At 39.1% G+C, this 22,042-nt stretch overlaps 1 protein-coding gene across 1 annotated transcript in view; it reads left to right on the top strand.

Moving 5' to 3' along the window:
- Positions 1-22,042, top strand: part of LAMA4 (laminin subunit alpha 4) — a 107,600-nt gene that overhangs the window by 66,717 nt on the left and 18,841 nt on the right. Inside the window, exons 16-27 of the mRNA XM_075046773.1 lie at positions 558-674; positions 1,719-1,904; positions 6,785-6,924; positions 8,144-8,317; positions 9,378-9,520; positions 9,851-10,013; positions 12,125-12,258; positions 13,449-13,620; positions 15,706-15,837; positions 16,927-17,069; positions 20,483-20,618; positions 21,768-21,905. Coding sequence (XP_074902874.1) covers positions 558-674; positions 1,719-1,904; positions 6,785-6,924; positions 8,144-8,317; positions 9,378-9,520; positions 9,851-10,013; positions 12,125-12,258; positions 13,449-13,620; positions 15,706-15,837; positions 16,927-17,069; positions 20,483-20,618; positions 21,768-21,905 — 1,778 coding nt within the window. The remainder of the gene's footprint in view (positions 1-557; positions 675-1,718; positions 1,905-6,784; positions 6,925-8,143; positions 8,318-9,377; positions 9,521-9,850; positions 10,014-12,124; positions 12,259-13,448; positions 13,621-15,705; positions 15,838-16,926; positions 17,070-20,482; positions 20,619-21,767; positions 21,906-22,042) is intronic.

The raw sequence follows: 22,042 nt of genomic DNA on the forward strand, positions 1-22,042 counted from the left end.
GATACAACCACTGCTTAAATGTGTTCCTGCAAAGTCTTGTTCACGGGTAAATATACTCAATCAAGTAGTTCAACTGAAATTAATTCACAACAGTGTAAGTGTTCAGAAAGCTGGATTTCACCAGTGAAGGATAATAATAAATCTTAAGGTATTTTGGCCTTTTTTCACTGAAAATGAAAGAAAACTCAAATTACAGAAATCACCTCTTCAATTTTTCAGGACCTTTTGAGTTCCTTAAAACTTTTCCTGTATACTTGTTGCAGCTATTCTTAGCAGTTCTGGTAAAGCAGAGAGAGATAGTACTGACTGAGATACAGGTCTCCAGATTTTTCTAAGACAGCCTCTGTCAAGCAAATAACGGCTGGGACCTGCAAGGTTGCTTTTTCCTTTAGATTATGTGAAGTCAAGAGCGTTAGTATGACCTATACTAAAAGAGGCCATAGTATACTGCCTATGGTGTATTAAATGCTTAATAACATATTTCCACAGGATAAAATATACCTTTTTAAACACCACTTTGATGCCACTCAACTATACCTCCTATTTTCTCCCTGCAGGTAATGATTTAACCATTGCAGACACTAGCCGGCATGTTAATGGCACTCTTGCTAGAATGAGTGTTCTGAGAAGCCAACTGATGAGAGCCATCACAAAAATGCAATCAGCAGAGCCAGGTTGTAAGAGGAACTTCATTTTATGATGCTTTATCTTCACATATTTAAGAGCATATTTTATCTTTGCATATCGCCTATGAAGTTGGTATTAAAATTTCAGTCCCAAGGAGGCCTAAACGAATTTGAATCTACAAGACCTAGATAGCAAACATCCAGCTTTAACATATTCATAATCAAATTACATGTTTTGCCACATGAAATTACTAACATTCTTCTTGATCCTCCTTACTACAATTGTCCTTTCCCAAGGATTCCAAGGATCAACTCTTGATCTTTTCAGGGCATGGAGAATCTACAAGTCTATGGTTTTACTGTATTGATAGTCCAAATCTAATTCACATATACATCACACCTGCCAAGTAGAGTATTTGGGAGGTAATTACTGGCAGTCTTGATTGACAAAACCTCACCTTAGTTTTTCAGAAAAGAGACATCATAGACCATCCAGCAAGTATATCTGAAGGTGTTCAAAACTGACATGGTCAAGATTTCTTCATTAACTTCAACTAAAAATGGCTGGGTTTTACTGCCAAGACATTACCATATGCAAAATGCCACAGGTTTTACAAATACAGTAGCTGGTAACTCCAAAAAAAAAAAAAAAAAACCACAAAATGCCAGGTATGAAAAAACAAAACCACTTCAGTGTCTTGGGTTTCACTCCTTCAAAATAACTTTCATGAAAAATATTCAACAAATATGTGCATTTTCTTTTAAAAACTTGATGAAATGTATTTTTTCATCTTTGTTCCAACTTCCTTGGCTATGTAACAGCCATCAAAATCCAAGGACATTGAAAATTTCTAACAATATAGAATGGTAATGAGAATTTCTTAAATTTTAAGAATTAATATGATTGTAGAACAACCACAGGAAGTTTTAATATTCCCTGTAGAAATAAAGAGAAAACCAGCCAAGCAAGGCTGGGTCCCCATTCTGCAGAAGGTAAAATCCCCTTAGCCTCACCACTTTCTAAATACTGGGTATAGCTTGCCTGAATCTTTGAAAGAGTTCATTTCTTCTCATCCCCTATTTATTTTGTAGTGGAGGCCAGAGAGCGTTTGGAGCAAGCTAAAATGAAGACTGCAGATGCTGTAAGTGCTACCATGACAGTAACGCAGGCTACAACCCCCATGGATGAGAACGTGAGGTTGTGGTCTCAAAACCTGCAAGACTTCCAGCACAACTCAGCAGCATACGACAGTGCTGTGCATTCAGCTGGGGATGCAGGTAGGGTGACCTGAATTTTGCCATTCCTTAGCATTAAAAGGTCAGTGGATCATCACAACATCATGTTATATGAATTGTTTACATCGCATGTTCATTGCATATAATCCTCTAGCATCTTACCTCCATGAAAACATTTCAAAAATCAGCAGTTTTCTAGAGACTTGACTATACTTTAAAACTTTTGGATACTTGAGCATTTCCAAAAGTGACTTAAACACTTAAGGGCTGAAGTCTTATTGGCTTCTAAGTCATTTTTATCAGTGTACCAAGGTCACACTGAATGGTAGACAGCTTGTTTAAATACTTCTTGCTATTATGATTGGTGGTTTACTTTTTTTTTTTTTAACATTGGGAAGCATTTGAACACAGGGCCCTTTTGCCCTCAGTAGTACAAACATGGAGGAGAAAAGGTCCCTGACTTGATGAGCTTGTAGTCTAAACAAAGGAGGCAAAGAGGATTAGGGAGGAAATACAGTATTTAAGCAGGGTGATTGCTGGAAAAGCTTGTAAACATCATATTAATTCCACTTTTATTGTCGAGAGAGGAGGAAGAGTAGAGTAAAAACCAGAAGACTTGTTATGAAAAATTTAAGGTAAATAAAAAGACAAAAGAAAAACGGAGGCAGGCTACAAAATTAAAATGAAGATGATAGGGAAGAGTGGAAAAAGAGGCAGAGAGAGTGAAGCTGAAATGAAGTGACTGGTGAAAGAAGGAAAAGAAAAATTAGGAAAGAAAAGAATCAACCTAGAAGTGAGAATATTCAGAATAAAAAATTGCTGACAAGCACCACTACTTATTGCTCAATGTATTCCTGGCTCTGTTCAGTAGGCTCACAAAGGTCTCAAGGTATTCACAGCTAGGGAAGCTGGAAATCCAGAACAAGAAATTTCCTGCATATGTTTGATGATATGTACCATCAACTGCAGCACTGTCCAGTGATGTCTTCCCTCCTGAAAGTGCCTCAGGGAAGGTCCATAAGTCCATTGACTCTATTTCCAGAAAGTCTGAATCTCAGATCTACTGCCCCAAATCCCTTCTCCTTCTGTCAGAAGCTTTGCAACTTGAGTGTCATTTTACTGCAAATGGTGTTATGAGTACCAAACCCAGCACTGCTTCTAGCGCCCCAAAGCCACACTCTTCCCTCTAGACTGGGGAAACCCAAGGGTCATGTTATTTCCAGAATTCAGTAATGGATAAGACACTCACACTGCTATTTTTGGTTAAGTGAGTGCTCCCAATAACTGGTATAAAACTGGTTCTCTCCAGAAGAAGAAATTCAGTACTATTCAATAGCCCAACCTTTGGCTCCAGAACTGGAAGCAACTCACATTTATCTGAGCTTTTCATCAAGGAAACATTGAGCCACTCCCTCCGGGAATGGGTAAGCTCACTGTTAGTCACTGCACAGAGCTCCATAAAGGTGTAATTGATATAACAGTTGTACTGCATTGCTGTAAAATGTTTTTTGATCACCACAGAGCACAGTTTAGACTGTGGGCTATGGGCTCCAACTCCCATTTAAGACAATGTAAATGTGGATATGATTGGCATCCAGGGAGGGAATGGTATGAGGAAAAACATCTAAGAGACACAGTCCGCTATAGCTTACATATGAAGGTTTTTGTTTTACTCACCTTTACACTGGATTTACATTTAACATTTACCAGTGCCAGCTTAGTATATAGAGCAGCAACACAAGCTGCATTTGGTTCTTCATGCTCAAAATGTCAGCAGATATTCAGGATTCAAAAAATCTGCTCATACTAGCTAATATACTGTAAGAAATATTTCCAGTAACATTTGAGAGGCTCCGTAAGAATGGAGAAACCTAAGATGGCCCAGCTCTCCTAGTTGGTTATGTTCCCAAAAAGACATGCATGGTACACGCACCACAGGTTGTAAAGAACAGGTCAGCTCCTATGTGATGTGCCTGGCAAAAACGTCTTCTCTGTGATAGTGGGTTTGCAGGTAGGGAGTCACCTTGAAAGTATTCTGATCATATCAGAACACCTGGAGGGCCTGCTGACCGCAAACTAACTGAGAGATGCTAATATGCAAACTACAGCAACATGTGCCCTACTACATTTGTGGAAACAGCTTTTCCACGGCATTGTTCATCTAAAGGCATTTATTTTTTTGTTTTAAGCCACGATAATTTTTTTGCCGGACAGATCAGGTGGAAATAGCTGAGAAGACAGATCAGTGCTACAAAGGAGGCTGGCATGGGTAATGCTCCAGTCAGATGTGACTGTGATTCACAGCCTGGGAAGACAGATGTAGACATGCCAGGGCATGGTGGAGTGTTCCCAGATCAGCTGTGTATGTTGCCAGGAGAGGTTGATGTGGCAGGAGGAATGCCCATCAAAGTCCAAAAGAAAGTCACAAAAAATGTTCAGAGAGGTGCCTGAAACACCAAAACACCTGATCATCATGCCAATAACACTACCATGGCAGCTGAAGCCTCTAAGCTGGCAAGTCTGGATTGCCTTTGAATAAAGCTTGCACTTGATTTTTGGAAAGGTGAGAGCATGTCTTGGCTGTGCAGTTTGTCTGAGAATACTCCCTATGCCGCCATGGTGCAGGGAACAGGTAGGCTTCAGCAGAGAGGATGAAGGACAGTTTGGGAAGGAAAACACAAAAGGAGAAAGTGTCTGGAAGGTTATAGTTGAGGTATTTCCTCCTTGGCAGTTTCCCTTGTATTCTTTTTTGTATTTTATCACTGGGTAAGACTAGTTTTCCTTTTTCACTCTCACCATCACCCCCAAAACTAAAATCAAAAATCAATATTCTTCTGTGTTAAAGAATGCCATTATAAAGGACAAGGGGAAGAGATTTATGGTGAGATTTTACAATAGTACTAGTAGTAGTAGATGTTAGTTTTGTGTTTTCATGTTATGGTTGTGTTTAAAGTTTAATACCTCAAATTTCAAACAGATGAAAAGCCAGTTTTTTAAGATATTAGATCAGACACAATTCCAATTCTGTTGCTGACTATTAAAAAAAAAAAAAGTGGTTGAAATTTGCTAAATCATTTTCTTAGCTTGCAATTTTTTTTACTTTGAGAATGATGTGGGCTTTTTTCCAATGCAATGGAACATTGATTTCAAAAGGCAGAGAAAACTTTCTGTAAGTTGATTATTATACTGGTTAGGTTTTTTTAAGTAGAAATTTTGATGCATTCTGGAATTAATTTGTTGCCCAAAATTCACTGTAGTTCTTTGAGGATTTGCTAAAATAATGGCAATTTAATGTACAGTAAGCCTTATATAGAATATCTGATTACTGACCCCTGGCACATAAGGTCTTTCAGGACTTAATGGGAATAACTGGAGAGTCTAAAGCTCTATATGGCCCACTCCTACACTGAACTTGGAAAGTAAAACACAATTGAAAAGAGCCAAGCAGAGAAAGGGCAGGACTGTGGCAAATAAAACTTTTCAATCTATCCAAAGTGAAGCAGGACTGGTAGGACTCCATGGGATCTTCTCATACTCTGGATTGCTCTGAATGAGGCTGAGGGCAGCTTCAATCTTTAGACAATACAGAACTGGAAGCACAGAAAAGTGATTGGAGCCTACTCTTCCTTCTTTCCCTTCTATACAGTCTCAGTACATCTGAGGATTAGCTCCTCTGTCTCTCCGCTGTCTTCTCAGATGAGTAAAAATATGAGAGGAAGAATACAAGGGCAGGTGGACACAAGTTAACAACCCCTAAAATATAACTGCAAACCCTACAAATCTGGTCTTAACCTTTATAGTGAATCCATGTCATTAAAAATTAACTATGACTACTGGATCTTTCTTATATGCATGTAGCTTGTGGCTAAAATCGCATTTCATTATACTCAGCTACTTGTACCTACATCTAATTAAAGATGAAAACTGATGTGATGTGTAAATATACTTCAAAGGGCAGCATGTCTTTGGAATCTGATGTGATGAAATTGGATTATAATTAGGGGTAGTTTTTTTTTCTTTCTCGGTAATTTTTCTGTCTGCTTATCTTTCTGGGAAAGGACTTCTCTCCCTTTAAACACAACAAAGCACCTGCATTTCCCTTTGATAACAATCCTACTTGCACATGTACCAGAAGACACAGCAGTGAAAGACCAAAGGTCCAGGACTCTGATTCATGACCCCTGGCAGACGTAGGCAGGAAAGCTGAAGAGATTACGACTCTCAGTTTAGGTGCACATGCATCATCAGCTAAGGCTTTGTACCGTTGTACGGTACAGGTCTGTTACCACGGTCCAAAAGCAGCAGTGTTTCTGTTAGCAGAGTGGGCTGTGAACCACACACAGACACATCACCTGTACAGCCGTTGCTGCTATCATCTGGGTGATAACCTTTGGGAGAAGATGCACAGCTGAGACCTGAGGGAAACAACCTATTCATCTCCCCTAAAATGAATTTGAAGAGCTCATGTACCATAGCTCTCAGATGCAGTTTCCAGGTCAGCCACAGATATCCAGTGAGATGCTGAACAAATAATCCTTCTGCTCCAGTTGCCATATCTGTAAAATTGGGTTTAACATTTATTTGCCTTGAAGGAAGATGAAAAGGTTAGAATGATTAACATTTGCAAAGCTCATTGAGGAAAGTGTTACAGAGGTACAACACCATGGTAGTACCTAGGAGTCCCATGAAAAAAGTAGTCTCCTTTATGCAAACTTCTTTCTAAAAACTTTTGCAATACTAGATTCTGATAAATCTCTACCCTTTCTGAAATCACTGCCTCTCACACACCAAAGTTAGGACTTGTTCTTAAAGCAGAAGGAGATAGGTGAATTAACCTAAGAGGGTAAAGAGGAATTTTCCTGGTGCAAAACCAGTATTACAAAGAGGAAAAAACCAAGCTGTCACGTCTTTTCTAACTGCAGTGAAGAAACTTACAGAAGTCTTCCCTCAACTCCTGGACAAACTGCGCAGAGTAGAACAGAAGGCACCAGCAAACAATATTTCTTCCAGCATTCAGCGGATCAGAGAGTTAATTGCTCAAACCAGGAGTGTAGCAAGCAAGGTAAAACTTTCGGATGGGACTTTTGGTTACTAGTGCTAATAATCAAATGCATCTTATTAGGAGCTCCATTTTCCAGGGCTATGTTAGAAGCCCAAACATTGACATTATCACTGCCTGACAACTGGATAAACAAAGTACTGTGGAAGTCATTAAAATCTTTACAGTGGCTATTTGCAAGCAATTAACATTACCATGGTATTTATGGTAGACTACTGCTACGTAGCAACTTTAATTACCTAATTGGCCTAAGTGTTAAAGATGGCTACAATAGCAAAATCATTTAAAGCTAAAACTAATAGGTCATTACTCAGCTGGCAACATTAGTTACAAGCAGTAGTAATTATGGCAATTTAATGCAAACTTTTCTGAGATGAGAGTATTTCTTTTTTTTCTTTTGAATTAATTTTCTGCAGGGTAAGAGAACATTTGGCTCACACATTTAATAGAGAAAAACATTTTCATTATCATACATTAATTATGAGGTATTTTTCTGTAACAAGAACACCAAGGTCAAAAATTAAAACAGTATATTTGAATTCATTCAGATAAATAAAAAATTCAGTGCATTATTGTACGTTCACATTGCTGGAATATGCTGTCCACGTACATTACTTAAAAAAGAAAAGGAAAAATCAGTTAGTACGTGTGCAGTGCTTGGCTGTTCTTTAAATCTATTTTGTCATTCAGGCATATAGTGCTTAAACTTGAAAACATTATTTCAGTTAATGTTGAAGGCATTTTGAACTAAAATGAACATGTTTTAAAATTTTATTAGCATCTCATCACTTTAACTTCAGTAATATAAGAGGATTACTCGTGAACAGAAAACTGGTCATACTACTCCCAAAGCAAAGAAATAAATTATGTGTAGAAGTTTTATAGCTATGGAAGAATTTCATTATGTGACATACATAATGATGTAGCCCTCATTCAACTAAGCACACATCTATGTCCCACTGAAATTTAATTTACTTTATGAATATGCTTAAGGGCAGTTAATTAGAAGCTTTAATTAATTTTAAAATTAATTCCCTCCATCTTCTTTACAGTGTCTTCCAGAATTGACTGTTATAAACAAACTATTTTGCATAGCCAATATATAGGTGCCAACTTCGCTCTTGCAATAAGCAAGGCTGCTGGCTAAGTATTCTTGCACATTTACCTTAAGTAATGTCTCCAGACCAATAATGTGTCTCACTTAGCACACTTGCAACTGCAGGTCCAAGTTTCTATGATGTTTGGAGGCCAGTCAGCTGTTGAAGTCAATCCAAAGATCAACGTGGAGGAACTGAAATCTTTTACTTCCATGAGCTTGTACATAAAGTTTCAGAAAGACAACCCACAGCTGGCAGCATCTCCAGACAGATTTATTTTGTACCTCGGAAACAAAAATGTAAGAGTATAACCCAGTTAATTTTTATATATATAAAAAAAATTGAAATAGGTTTGAAGTTTATTTGCCCTTGGTTTTTCCTCTCACTATTTCTTTATGTTTCAAAATAAGAGGTGTCTACTATATGACTGTCACTGATTTTGTGACAAGCAAAGAGCAAGGGTTCCCGAGATGCCTGTCCTTGAAACTTCTCACCCCAAACAGTAAAGGATTCTCGCTAAGAAGCAAATTAGACTGCCTATGCAGCATGCTGCTGTGATTGTCACTGCTGTGAGCCACACTCGCTATCTCCACTGCTGGTACTGAGGTGCTCTGAAGCAGTTAATATCACCTGCCTGATTTTTGTGGGCCACATTTTAATCAGGTTTATGCTGCTGACAGTGTCAATTCCAAATCTCTGAGGTTACAGGCCCACAAGATAAGCAGGTTTCTTTGCCTGTGGCTTGTGCTGCTGTTGTACACTCTGTGCATCACTATTTTGAAACACCTATAAAGGGCATATACTCTCACAACCTGTAAGTGTTGTGATGTAATTGTTCTTTAAATTGTGGTTCCTAAAAGAAAAAAAATCACACCTCACAAGCCAGGTATAATCCTGGCAAGCTGTTACTTGGGAAGGGTAAGGAGGCAGGCTTCTCTTTTTAAGCTTTTCTAAAAGCAGTGTCTACTGAATATAAATCAAGTGAAGCCCCTCTTGGCAGAATATTTAATTGCAGCATAAATCCTAGCCTTTAGACAAATGTTTCTTCCTATTTCCTGCATATGACACTGCACACTAAATACTGATGAACAGCTTCCCACTGAACATGACTGATTTATGGTCAGATGACATCTCATGTCCTTGTATTTACCTCAGTCAAAATGGATATAAAGTAAAATATCAGAGACCTTTTCTGTACAGTTTTATATGGTGAAAGAAAGCAGTTAGAGAATGAATCTTTTGTTTATTAGTTAGATTTAAAGGTGTCATTTAGTCTATAAAGCCCACCCTTTACTAATGTTCTGCATTAAATCTCTTTCAATGTTGTAGCCCTGACGCCCTTCTCCATTGGTGTTTTAGGCAAAAAATTACATTGGTCTCGCAATTAAAAATGACAACCTTGTGTACATTTATAATCTGGGGGGCCAAGATGTGGAGATACCTCTGGATGCCAAGCCAGTCAGCACCTGGCCTTCTTACTTCAGCATCATCAAAATTGAGAGGTAAAGTGATAATGTGCATTTCCCCAAAATCAGTTAATAGAAAAAAAATCAAACAGATAAGGCTGGGTCAGAACTGCTCATCAGGAGTCTTCAGTGCCTGGTTCTACTCCTTCTGAAAGAAATGGAAATTCTTTTTGCTTTTAGAAGAGCCAGGACCCAAGGGGCCACAGGGGGGAAGAGAAAGTGTCTGTAGTTTCTCTCCTTCTTTTCCCCCAGAGTACCAGTCTTCTAGTGAGGAAATAAAAACCCCTCCAGGAGTTGGAGGCTTGCTTCTTCTTTTTTAAGTTTAGCCGATACAAAACTCTCTTCTCTTACAATTCCCTTCTACAGGATTGGAAGACATGGCAAAATGTTTTTAACTGTGCCCAGTCTTAGCAGCACAGCTGAAGAAAAATTCATCAAAAAGGGAGAGGTTCTTGGTCCTGGCTCTCTCCTGAATTTGGAACCTGAAAACACTGTTTTCTACGTTGGTGGAGTGCCTCCAGACTTTCAGGTTGGTCAGATAAATACTCTGTATTCAAAACTAAATAATGCAAACCTATCTTGCTGGGCTTCCCTTTAAAAACAGAAATGGTTAATAAATAAAATATCCTTATTTAGTCATTTGTCATCTTAGGAATCCATCTTCTAGCCATGGTGAAAACTACTGTTTTCTCAAGCATATCATGTCATACAGTAAGATGATTAGATTCCTGTTAGCTGTCATTCAAGTTTTCTGAAATGTAATAAGAAAAAAGCTTGCTGGCTGTTAAGTAGTATGTATAAATTCAGGCCTATTAGCCCAGCTTGCACAAAGTTTGTAGGCTACCAGGTTTTTTCAATGCTAATGACATCTTGATGCTTACAGTTTCTTTTTTACAACTGTCACAAAAATGAAAAGTAATGTATTGTTAATATTAGGACAGTGTGGGAAACTAGTAATATAGTGATTTGATTGAATTTAAATTATCATTGGTTTAAATCCGGCCTTAGAACAGCATGAAGACTTGCCTGTGCAAGACATGTCTGAAGATCTGTGTGAGACAGTTGCTTCAGTCTAGTCCTTAGTAGTCAGCATGAATTAGCACCTCACTTAACCTGCTTCTGTGAACATACCAGGTCCTCTTTTTGGATTTAGAAATTGTTATGAGTGATCTTGGCTATGAAAATTCCATGACTGAATGAAAACATACTTAGAAAGACTTTAGAGAATGCTAAGTTCTTTAAGCTAACTGTAGTAGGTGCTAAAAACATCTAACTACTGTTCTACAAGCTGCCCTCCTAACAATATAAAAACAAAGATTAACTCAATGCACTTACATATTCCTGAGCTTTTGCATTGCTGTGACTGCCAGCTATATGCCATGGTTTGAATTTTTGATTACTGAACCCTGGGTGCAAATTGCCTGCAAATAGGACTGAGGACTGAATAATAGTTGCACACACACAACAACAACAAAAATCTAGCAAATGAACCCTCCAGGTCTGTTCCAGAGCAGGGCAGAGGAAAAGGAAAAGAGAAAAGTGAAGAAAAATTGGAAGGAGAATGGGAAGAAAAGGATTCATGGCATTATTTGATAAGCATATGGATCTCTTCTCCCTTAGGAATGGACACCTCATTTTCATTTATTAACATACAGTCTTATTTGCTAAAAGCTTTTGCCTTTTCTTCCCTGTTACATTGTAAATATGAAATGTACCACTTAACCATTAGAAGTCTCATACCGAACATAATTTAAAAGAATAGAAGAAACAAAGGAAAAAAAGGAAACATGATCATTTACCAAATGTATCTGTGCTGCTGATAAGAATCTCATTTTCTCTTACAGCTACACATATTCTGCATTGCTGTATTACCATTATTATTATACCATAAGCAAAATGGAAATAATGAGAAGCCAAAGAAAAGTTACTGGCAGTGATCAGACTCTGAAGTACAAGGGGTGTTATTAATATCACACCTGTTCCACAGGGCAGAGTATTTTAATATTAAAAGAATGATTCACTAGCTCTATCAGCTTTATTCTTTTGTATTTTTCCCCTCACCAATGTGGCTATTTAAATTCCATTTGCAGTGACCATTGTTAAAAGAAGGAGTTTTTATATCATGCTAACTGTTCAAAATAATACCTAGTGAGGCTTAGCCACTGGTACAGACTTTGAATCCAAGTCTCGTGGGTTTAAAGACCTCTCTCATTTCTCTCTCTTTCATCACAGTATGAAGTTATTCTTCTGGCAGTGAAGGATGTCAATACATTAGATATGAAATATCTACTGAGAGATTCAAATACGCTGAGCAAGATCTGTGCTTAGTCAAATCTTAACCCTTTTCCCCTTTTCCAAGTGTGCTCCCTTCAAAACTACAAAAGAAGTTTTTTGTTTGCAGTTGCCTTACCTGGCCTATTGTTCTCACTGTGAGACCATTCATGTGCTCCATTTTAACTTACAGCACAATGGCCATATCATGATACGGACTGCAAAGACTATTCCGAGGTAGCATCATCCCATTTGTTTCAAAACACGAAGAGCACCGGGACAAAACTGACCCCAGGCACAAAAGCTGTCGTGATACCAAAACAAAGAGTGTGACCTTTCTCCTTTTACTTTTCCTTGCCCTCTGCACAGCTCCCTCCTAGCTTAAACCTCCCTGGCTTCATCGGCTGCCTGGAACTGGCTACCCTGAACGATGATGTGATCAGCCTGTACAACTTCAAGCACGTCTATAACATCGACACCACCACATCGCCACCTTGTGCCAGGTAGGGGACAGTCCCACCGTCACTCTGCTGCTCGGGTTTGTTGCAAGTGCCAGTCCTGGTGGTTCTATTCCCGTTTTACTTTACAAACGTGAAGGTGATACTGAATTGTCCAGAAGGAACTTGGCCACTTTTAACTCCTAGTTGTGTCAACAAGTTAAACTTACATACACATGGGAGTTGGACTCGATGATCCTTCTGGGTCCCTCCCAACTCAAGACATTCTATGATTTGCTGCTGTCTCCATTAACTCTCTCACAACCTTGCTCATGCCTTCGAAAGGGAAACTGATGTGTTAGCTGGGCCACGGTCCAGGCTGCCTCCTTAACCCCACTGCTTGCCTAGGACAGGACTGCTCCTGACTTGAACCCTGTTCCTGCAAGCAGTACTGCTCCAGTGGGCCTGGCAAACTTGAGTGCAGTCCCACCCCCAGCTAGCAAAGCCCATACCAAAGTTATCTTTCTGTCACACACTCTTAAACCCACAACAGAAATTCCTCAGATAAGCCATTCACAAACTGGGAAATGCAGCCCCTAAAGTAGAAGTCAACATCAACTGCAGCATTCCTTTAGCACAGACATTAGCAGGCATTTTGTTCACACAACAGGCAGCAACAGTAGGATCTCTCCATACAAAGAACAGGAGAGAAATGTGCTGCTCTCACTGGGAAGAAATGCAGGATGTGTTGGGACAGAGCAAATGATTGCTTCCCATACCATTCCCACAAGCAGGGAATGCAAGCAGCTGTTCTCCAGGACAGTGCATGCAGCTGCTCCTGGGCTCCCCAGCAGAGCCCATGCTCCGCTAAATCCCTCAGAGAATTCCAATGGGTTTCTGCGCAAACTGGGCAAGCTCTTAATAGGAATGTATGTGTATCCTTATAATGAGGAGGTGTTGTGGGCCTGCCACATTACAAGGACGAGCAAAGAGTTTTTCTGTCCTCTACATACTACACAGAATAAAAGCACAATGTAATGATGAAGGAGGATATACCTTCAAAGATACACACTGTTTTTCAGAAAAAATTCCCAGAAAGAATTTCAAAGAAAGTCATCAGTCTCACTGCTGCCAGGAAGAAGCAGCAGTACAGAACAATTATTTCAAGAAAGTATGTTAATTGTAAAGGCCTTTAAATTTCCCCAAATTAAAATGGGGATATGCCAAATACTACTTCTCTGCTTGTTTTTTCATAGAAATAAGTTGGCTTTCACTCAGAGCCGGGCTGTGAGCTATTTCTTTGACGGCTCTGGCTATGCCCTGGCAAGAAACATTGAGAGAAGGGGAAGATTCAGCCAGGTGACTCGGTTTGACATAGAAGTTCGAACACCTACAGACAATGGATTGATCCTGCTGATGATTAATGGGGTGAGTACCAAATCCTGCTGTTACCCTTTATCCATGAGTGCCACAAGTTCCCCAGTACTTACAATATCATGAAAAATCCAAAATGCTTATGTTCATACGTTTAACTTCCAGAAAGAGGAAATACTTTGTGTTTGTCTGGTGCATGTATACAATAGGAGGGAACTGGAACTTGCTCTGCAAAGGCCCCAGGAAGCCGAGGCCCTGAGTTGGACTCTGCTCTCATCCAGATAGTCAGGTCTTCAGACCAGTCATACCTTTGCAATGACACTTTGAGAGAGATTCCAGTTAAGACCAGTAATTGCACCTTTATTTAAATGTGAACACACAATCAAAGCAATAGGAAATTTCTATGAAGTAACTCCCATAAAGCAGCCACTTTGTGGTAGCTGCCACTTTATAACTGTGTCTCAGGGTGTACTAAATATTTATTTAAGTTACTGAAAACAGAAAGCAGTCCAAATAAAAAGCCTTGATCCAAATATCACCAGCTTTTCAGAAGTCTGAGGGTGATGCCAACTCTGTAAGGGTTTGAAGAAAGTAGACTCCACATGCAAATATCTTCTGAAGACAAACTCGCATTTTTTTGGTTTGAGGATTTACACATCAAGCTCCCAAGTCCTGTGTGGATTACAACTTGGTAAAGCTACAGAAAACATTCTACTATGTAGATGCAGTCCACAGACATACACTTGTCTAGACACCTACATGTACCACTGCATTGAGCATTTAGAAGAGAAAAAAATCCATTCTCATTAGAAGAGCTGCTCTCTAGTGTTTACCTTTAGGGTAACTTCCAGAGGAGAGTTGTGGGGAGTGATTTGCTCTGCAGCATAGCATGCCACTACTAACCTTCACTCTTAGGAGGTTTTGGACTAAGCAACTGCTGTAAAAGTTTAACAGCCTCTATGGCAGATCAGACATTTTTCTTCCAAAGTGCCCAGAGGTTTGTTGGACATGTATGCACTTCGTGTGTTAGGGTGGAAACTGGAATCCAGTTGGATGTTAGCTGTGGAAGAGCATGCCTGCTCACAGGCACTTTTAGAAAGACTGAGTAAGCTGGTCCATTATTCAGCTCTGCAAAGACAGCTCATAAATATTCTGAATGTAATCCCTGTTTCATTTTCAAGTTTAAGCTGTTCAAAACAAATCCAAGCTGCAGTGTCATTTAAAAGCGCTAGATTAAGACCTACTTTTACTACTTTAAGTAATGATTTCTGAAGGTGCACTCATTTGTGTTAGAGACAGCAGTTCTTGCCCTGCAGTAGTTTTTTGAGAATTATTGTTCCCATGTTTCTATTAGGCATGGGAACAACAGCACAAACACTAGGAGAGAAGACAAACATTAGCATTAAAAGCATTAACCCAGATGTACAGTTGCTGTAAACTGTCCTTTCTCCTTCTTTATATTCAGTTTTGGAACAAGACTAATTCTATGGTACAGATCTTCATTTCAAGCACTCCCTAAAGATTTCTAAAGTAGAGATCCTGTTTATAAACTGTAGGTCACCCAGCCACAGAACAGAAGCCAAACCATGAAGCAGGAATAGTCAGGAAATCCAGAAATCAAACACACAGTAAATACTCTCTACCTATTGCTCAGCCTTCAGGAAATATATCAGTGCTGATCAGGGCTGTGAAAAGATATAATCCTGAGCTATTACAGGCATCGTGGCAGAAGCTGCTAATGCAGATACAGTCATTCTACCACAACATTGCTTTTAGCAGTATAACATCTTTCATTTGGGGTGTGTGGTATTACTTTGACAGTAAATAGATGTGTTTGCATTAGGAACAATTTGCTGGTAAAGAATATTGACAACACTGTGCTACCAAATACTCTTCCTACAGGGAAACAGTTCATCAAGTCTTAAAATAAGTGCTGTTTATCAATTATGTGTGCATGTGTATATACACATATATTTTATATACATATAAATAATCCAGAAACTTAGTTTTGCAAACAAAAGTACCTTTTCCCAGCATGCTTTTCACAATATCAGACACTCTCATAACATTGTTTATTACTTTTTTTTAATTGCTCCCACAATCATTGTGCTTTTCTGACTGCTGTTTTGTTTTACACAGAGTATGTTCTTCAGTCTAGAGATGCACAATGGTTTCTTGTACCTTCGTTATGACTTTGGCTTCAGCACCGGCCCTGTGCTGCTAGAGGACTCCATGAAGAAGGCTCAGATTAACGACGCTAAATTTCATGAGGTGGAGATGCAGTTACAATCAATCACAGCCATTTGACCAACTATCCCAGCAGCTCCAAAGCAGCAATAATTTACTCCAACGCCAATGAGAGGAGCAAAGGGATGAGGTGTCAGGTGGTGATGCAGAAGAGTGGGCAGAAGAGTAAAGAGCATGCCTGCCTTGGATGTGAAAGAGGACATGCAAGTCCCACCACTACTGAGCAGTGGAAAGGGAAGGCTCTCCCTGCCTCCTTGTAAATCAGTGCTTGTGGACAGATTCTGCATATTACTAGCCAAGGACAGGACAGTTCACGTGGGAGAAAAATTGTTATTAATTCAAAATGAAATTATATCCAGGACAACTATGTCCTTCAAATATACAACTCTCCTCAACTAAAAACATGTCATTATGTTAACTTGACCACCTTAGTTGTTATGCATTGTATTACAAGAAATATTGCATTTCCCATTTCATTTGAAGAAAGAATTAATTTGGTAGCAGTTTTTTATATATGCATAGTATTTTAGGGACTTTGGCAAATCTAAAATATCTACTTGTATTTGGTTTAAGAGAATTTGCTTTAAGCTGGTGTAACTGTGACAGTGACAGTAGCAAATCATGCTTACTGGCTTGCTTCTCCTGCCATTTACTTGATGTAAATTCAAAGTCTGATTCCTGATCCACAACTACAGCTAAAGTTCTGTTCAAACTGTTTAAGCAGAGCACAATTAAGCCTTTTATACTTTGAAAATGAAATAAGTTTTTTAAAAAGTATGGCCTAGCTTCTTGGATAAATCAAGAAAGCACTCTGAAGTTAATGGAGCTTATCTGTTTGCCACATTGTAGAATTTGACATGGGGTAGTTTCATGTGGATTTATTTGTAAGTGAATTATCCTGAGTTTTCAGTCATCAGATAAATTGTGACATCAAAATAAGCTCCCTACTAGTAATTTTTGTCAGCCTCTCCTGATTTACAAACAAATTTTTTGATAAATGGGAGGAACTTCTCAAACAAAAAGATATAATGATGCAATCAATTTTGCAAAATCACCATGACAACTTACAAAAGGACATTTTGGACACTTCTAAGCACATGTTTCTCTTTTCAGATTTCTATTATATATCACAATTCTAAGAAGATGATCTTGGTAGTAGACAGACGACATATAAAAAGTGTGGACAATGAAAGAACAGCAATGCCATTCACAGACATCTACATTGGAGGAGCGCCTGCTGAGATCTTGCACTCCAGGTTGGTTTACTACTGGGATTCAATCATTATCTTCAAGTAATCACCATATTTAAGTTATGTTGTATGATCTGTGCTGAAGGGCTTACAATAAAACATTTTTCCAAGCCTCAACACTTCATGTAAAACAACCCCTCAGACACTCTTCTAAGTATCTCTCAGAGCTCTGAAGTACCAAGGATTAGGCTTGATTAGGCACAGGTAAATTCTGCTGAAACTGGTTGAGTTTTAGTAAGGGTAACAGAAATTGATGTCTTCTTAAAACTAAACGGCATTTTTGAAAAACACATGAATGTACAGAATCGCTGTTCCTCCTTGCTTTGCAAAAAGTGGTCTTTGTAAAATAGCAATGCACTAGCTAAAGAATCAAAACCTTCTACCAACTGCATTTCAAATCTAAAGACAATATTTTTCCTTCTATGCACTTCAGTTCTGATCCATCTCAGGTTCTCTCTAGACCCAAGTCAGCTGGCTCTGTGTAGGCATGGGAAGAAAAGAAAAAGTCTCATTTTCCCATCGTACCATTTGACAGAAGCCAGGTTTAATCTCAGTAGACTGTGTTACTCTCATTTCCTGCAGTGGGAATCTGCCGGACCAGGGTCATGCTCTGGGAGAGCCGACTGGCTGCTTGAAGAAGGGTATGCTCTTCTGACAGGCAGTATTCATTCCCGGGGTCAAACAGTGAGGCCAGCATTTTCAGAAGGGCTCCAGCTGCTGTTTTAAGTGTCACAACTGCTAACAGAAATACCATCTCTCCTTAAAATACCCTCTGTGTAAAAAAAAAAGGGGGAAGATAGAAAATGTTGCACAATAGTTTCTAGGAACTAGTGGTAAATCTCCTGAAACCTTATTTTGTTGTCAGGAGAGCCTGTTGAATCGATAAATAATGTCTGAGGTATAAAATACTTACAGATTAAGCTTTTAAAATAGGGACAATCTTCATGTAAAGGAAAACAATGCCTTTCAATCCCATGTAATTATTTGAACATGCAAACAAAATGGTGGGCAAGGAAGAAACAGAGTATATAATTTATCTGGCCTTTCAAATAGTTCTTTACAAAAGTCTGTCATAAAGGGCTATTAAGAAAACTAGTGGTGTGGAGAGGGGAAAGGCTGCAGTGGATTAGAGAGCAGCTGGGAAAGAGAAAATAGGACATAGTAGTAACTCTTCAATTCTCACAGTATAAAAAGTGTACACCACCTGCCCAAAGGATCTCTCTTAGGGCTGGTATTAAATACATTAACTATCTAGAAACAAAGGACAAAAGGATGGTGAAAATTACTTTGGTTAATCAAGCCTAGAGAACCCTGAAAAAGCCCAGAAGGACCTAGAAATCTAGGCAATTGTGCAGCTCAATGGCAGATGAGACTTGTTCACAAATGTAGGATACAAGACGAATCACATGAATTATGCCTGCAGTTTTCTGAGTGAATTGTGGTTATTCTGCAAAACACCCGGAAGGTACTGTTAAAGCAGGAAAAATAGCATCTCAATAAACAAGTTGTGTCAGAAAAAATCCATAGGCATTGCAAAAATATGAACAATATTGAAAAATGTATACAGAAATTATTTAAGCAGAGCTACACCTTTGCTATTGTACTCAGCTTTGGTTCTCATGACAAAGGTGGACAGCAAAAAGTACAGTCCAAATGTGGTGACAGCATTCCATTTTCATCAGAGCATAAGTCAGTATTAGGATTATATCATCTACTGATGACCTACTACTATCTCTCTACCACTACTACTACCTACTATTTATAATTATGCTTCCTTTTTCTAGGCAGACTTACATATAACTGACAGTGGAGGGCAGCAGCAGGGGCAGGAATTTAGCTCTAGTCTTAGAGAGGGAGTTTAATATTCTTTCAAAGCAGTGTATTTTCATTCACTTCAACAGCTCTTTCCTCTGTCAATTGCCTTTTTTTCCCAAATAAATGAATCTGGAAGTACCACTATATGTTATTTTTCTCCCACCTCAGTCACTGCATAAAGCAGAAGGCTAAGGGGAGATATGAGCACTGGGTGCTGGGAAACATTAAGAAACAAACTCAGAAGCCTTTTTTAGGTTAAAGCCTATCTTCTCTAGTTTCTGTTCCTCCTAGAAAATGTTAAGTTAATGGCATTTAACAGAAAGGCGTATTTGTGGCATCCAGCCAGTCACATGGTCAATCAGAGTAGAGATTAAACTGGTTGACTGATATCCCACACTTTGATCCAAATCCCAGTGAGGATGGCAGGAGCCTTCCTGTTGATTTTGCCTTTGTGCTGATTTCACTGAGGAGCAGATTAATCCCCTATGGTGCTCCTCCCCTCACCTTATTTCAGATATGTACATGTACATCTGTGCTACTTGACCTGATGGTCCATTTTTGCCAATGTAGAAAAATAAGCATTTCCAGAGCCTCATTCATCCATCATGTTTCCAATGACTACCTTACAATGAGATAACTCATAGACAACTAGCACGGAAGCAGATGTCAACACTGTCAATATCATCTCATGTGAGGTGAGAAGAATCCCACTGCTAAGGTACATCCTGTTGAAAGAACAAACACTATTTCCAGGTAGCCAGGACAAAGCTCCAGATTCCACATTCAGTCCTTCGGTGCATTTGTTCCCTAGTTGTCTCCTGGACTGGTACCCAGTAGATCCCATGTAATTTCCTTGCCCTGTCACAGACTTTCTGCAATTTTAAGCAAATTACTTCCTCTTCATGCACCTCGAGTATTGTGAGGATAAATTCAATTATATTTGCCCTGTGCTGTAATGCTGTGATATCTTAGTGAAGAGTGGAGTTGAAAAACTTAGAGCAGTGAGTAGGAGCAGTTGGGATACACTGCTGTGCTATTTACCTCAAATCTGACCTAAAAAGGATCCTGGAAGCCCACCTACTGCTCTCATTTATGATCACATAAACCCACTCATCAGCAAGCAGAATTTGCTCTTACTTCCCTGACCTCTGTTACTATTGTTTGTTAAGAAACAGAGATCCATTTGCTTCCAAAGGCAAGAACAGAGCTTGCTACTAAAGGCAATACAGGAAAACTAAACCAGAACTTCTCCAAAATTATTAAAAAATGGAGATAGAAACCCATTGTAAATGGGTAGAAATACATTTTAAAATCTTTTCATATCAGCAGCTATTTTTATTTTTTTAAAGTTACTCTATATGGATCTCCTCTCTGAACTCTCATATATTTCCCCCCATAACATTTATTACATCTGGTGCATCTTGACTTTTCAAAACACATAATGTGGTTAATTAGTTGTTTTATATAAAGATGCAGGAATTAGGCGCTAGTGAGGCAAATGATTGAGGCTCTTCCAAGTTTTTTAGAACACCTTGGTGATAAAAGTCTGTTCAGAAAGGCAAGGGCTATCTAACCGCAGCTTGTTTGGCATTGTTTTCCAACAGCATTAGCTCACATCTGGCAGGAAGTATCGGCTTTAAAGGCTGCATGAAGGGTTTCCAGTTCCAAAAGAAGGATTTCAACTTGTTAGAGGAACCAGGAACCCTGGGAATCAGCTACGGGTGCCCAGAGGATTCACTGGTAAGCGTAACATCATTTTTGCGAGATAACAACAAAATTTTGGCAATGGATACAGCTGTGAGCTTGAGTTTTACTCCAAACAACAGAAAGAAAGTCTTCAACCAAGGAAATGACAATGCACACACTGACTGGTGGGGGTGGTGCGTGTGTGTGTTAAGTCTGCTGACATACACCCAATTTTCACCCTGAATTACAGCACAAGCTGTTTCACTTGATGTTCTTATCATATGTGAGATTGCAATGTGAAAGCTGGATCTGAAATAAATTGTGTGCTGTTTTCTGAAAGGAAATATTCCAACGTAATTTGTTTTTTCTTAAAGAAACAAGGAGAATTATCCTCACATGCATCCTAATACAGATGTATGAAATTAAAAAGAGAGCACGATATTCACCCTTCAAATAAGTTCCCCCCTTAAGTCAGGCCAGCTATTCCTCTGTGATACACAAACCAACTGCACCCGCATTACCACCAAGAAAATGGTCATTTTGTTTCCAATCCCTTCCATCATTCGTCATTTGTCCATTACAATGCAAGGCTGGTAAATCTAAACGGTGTTTGTGGTCTTTATCCTATGGCCATGTCTATCCAAAGCCATGCTGCAAATCTGTGGAGATGAAGGAGCCCAACACTTGTAGAACTCATCACACAATCTCACCTGCTGTGAACAATGAAGCTAGCTGCAATTTGTCCTACCTCAGACCCAGTTTTACTCCTGAGACTCTGAGGGTTATAGACTACCATGTCCAACATCCCCCCCGTCCCGTCCCAGCACTCAGTGCAGCACACAAACTAATACATAATATGTTGGGATGGTGAATCAGTGCCACACAGCATAGACAGGGGCTTGAGCCCCCTCTGCTTCTGGTCTTCAGGCCCACTAGCATCAGCAGACTTAGGATGAGGCCAAGAATCCCAGGAAACCGAGAACAATTCGGCTTACACTGTCTAAAATGGCTACACTTTCTTAATATTTTCACAGCATGCAAGGGAAAGCCTATATAAATTATATTGACATGCATGAAAAATTGAAGGTTTTATAGAACTGAGCTGGCTGAATCTTTAAAAAAAAAAAGAAATAGCCTCATTCTTTTTATGATTTGAATGTTTTCTTGAGGTTTACTTGTAATTTTGTTTCATTTAATACACAGATGTCCCGCAAAGCATATTTCAATGGAGAGAGCTTCATTGCATCAAGCCAAAAAGAATCCCTCTTTGGTGAATTTGAAGGAGGCTTTAATTTCCGGACATTGCAGCCCAACGGGCTGCTGTTTTACTATTCTGAAGGAGTAAGTATATATTTCTTTACAGTTGATTTTATTTTATCCTCACATTGTTTCCCAGGAGAATACTAGGGGAATAATACAATTTCTCACTTCATGGTTTCATAATAGAGAAAGCAGTCTCCAATATAGAAGCATTCATT

The sequence above is a fragment of the Buteo buteo genome, chromosome 15, assembly GCF_964188355.1.
Source record: "Buteo buteo chromosome 15, bButBut1.hap1.1, whole genome shotgun sequence".
In the NCBI taxonomy this organism is placed as follows: Eukaryota; Metazoa; Chordata; class Aves; order Accipitriformes; family Accipitridae; genus Buteo; species Buteo buteo.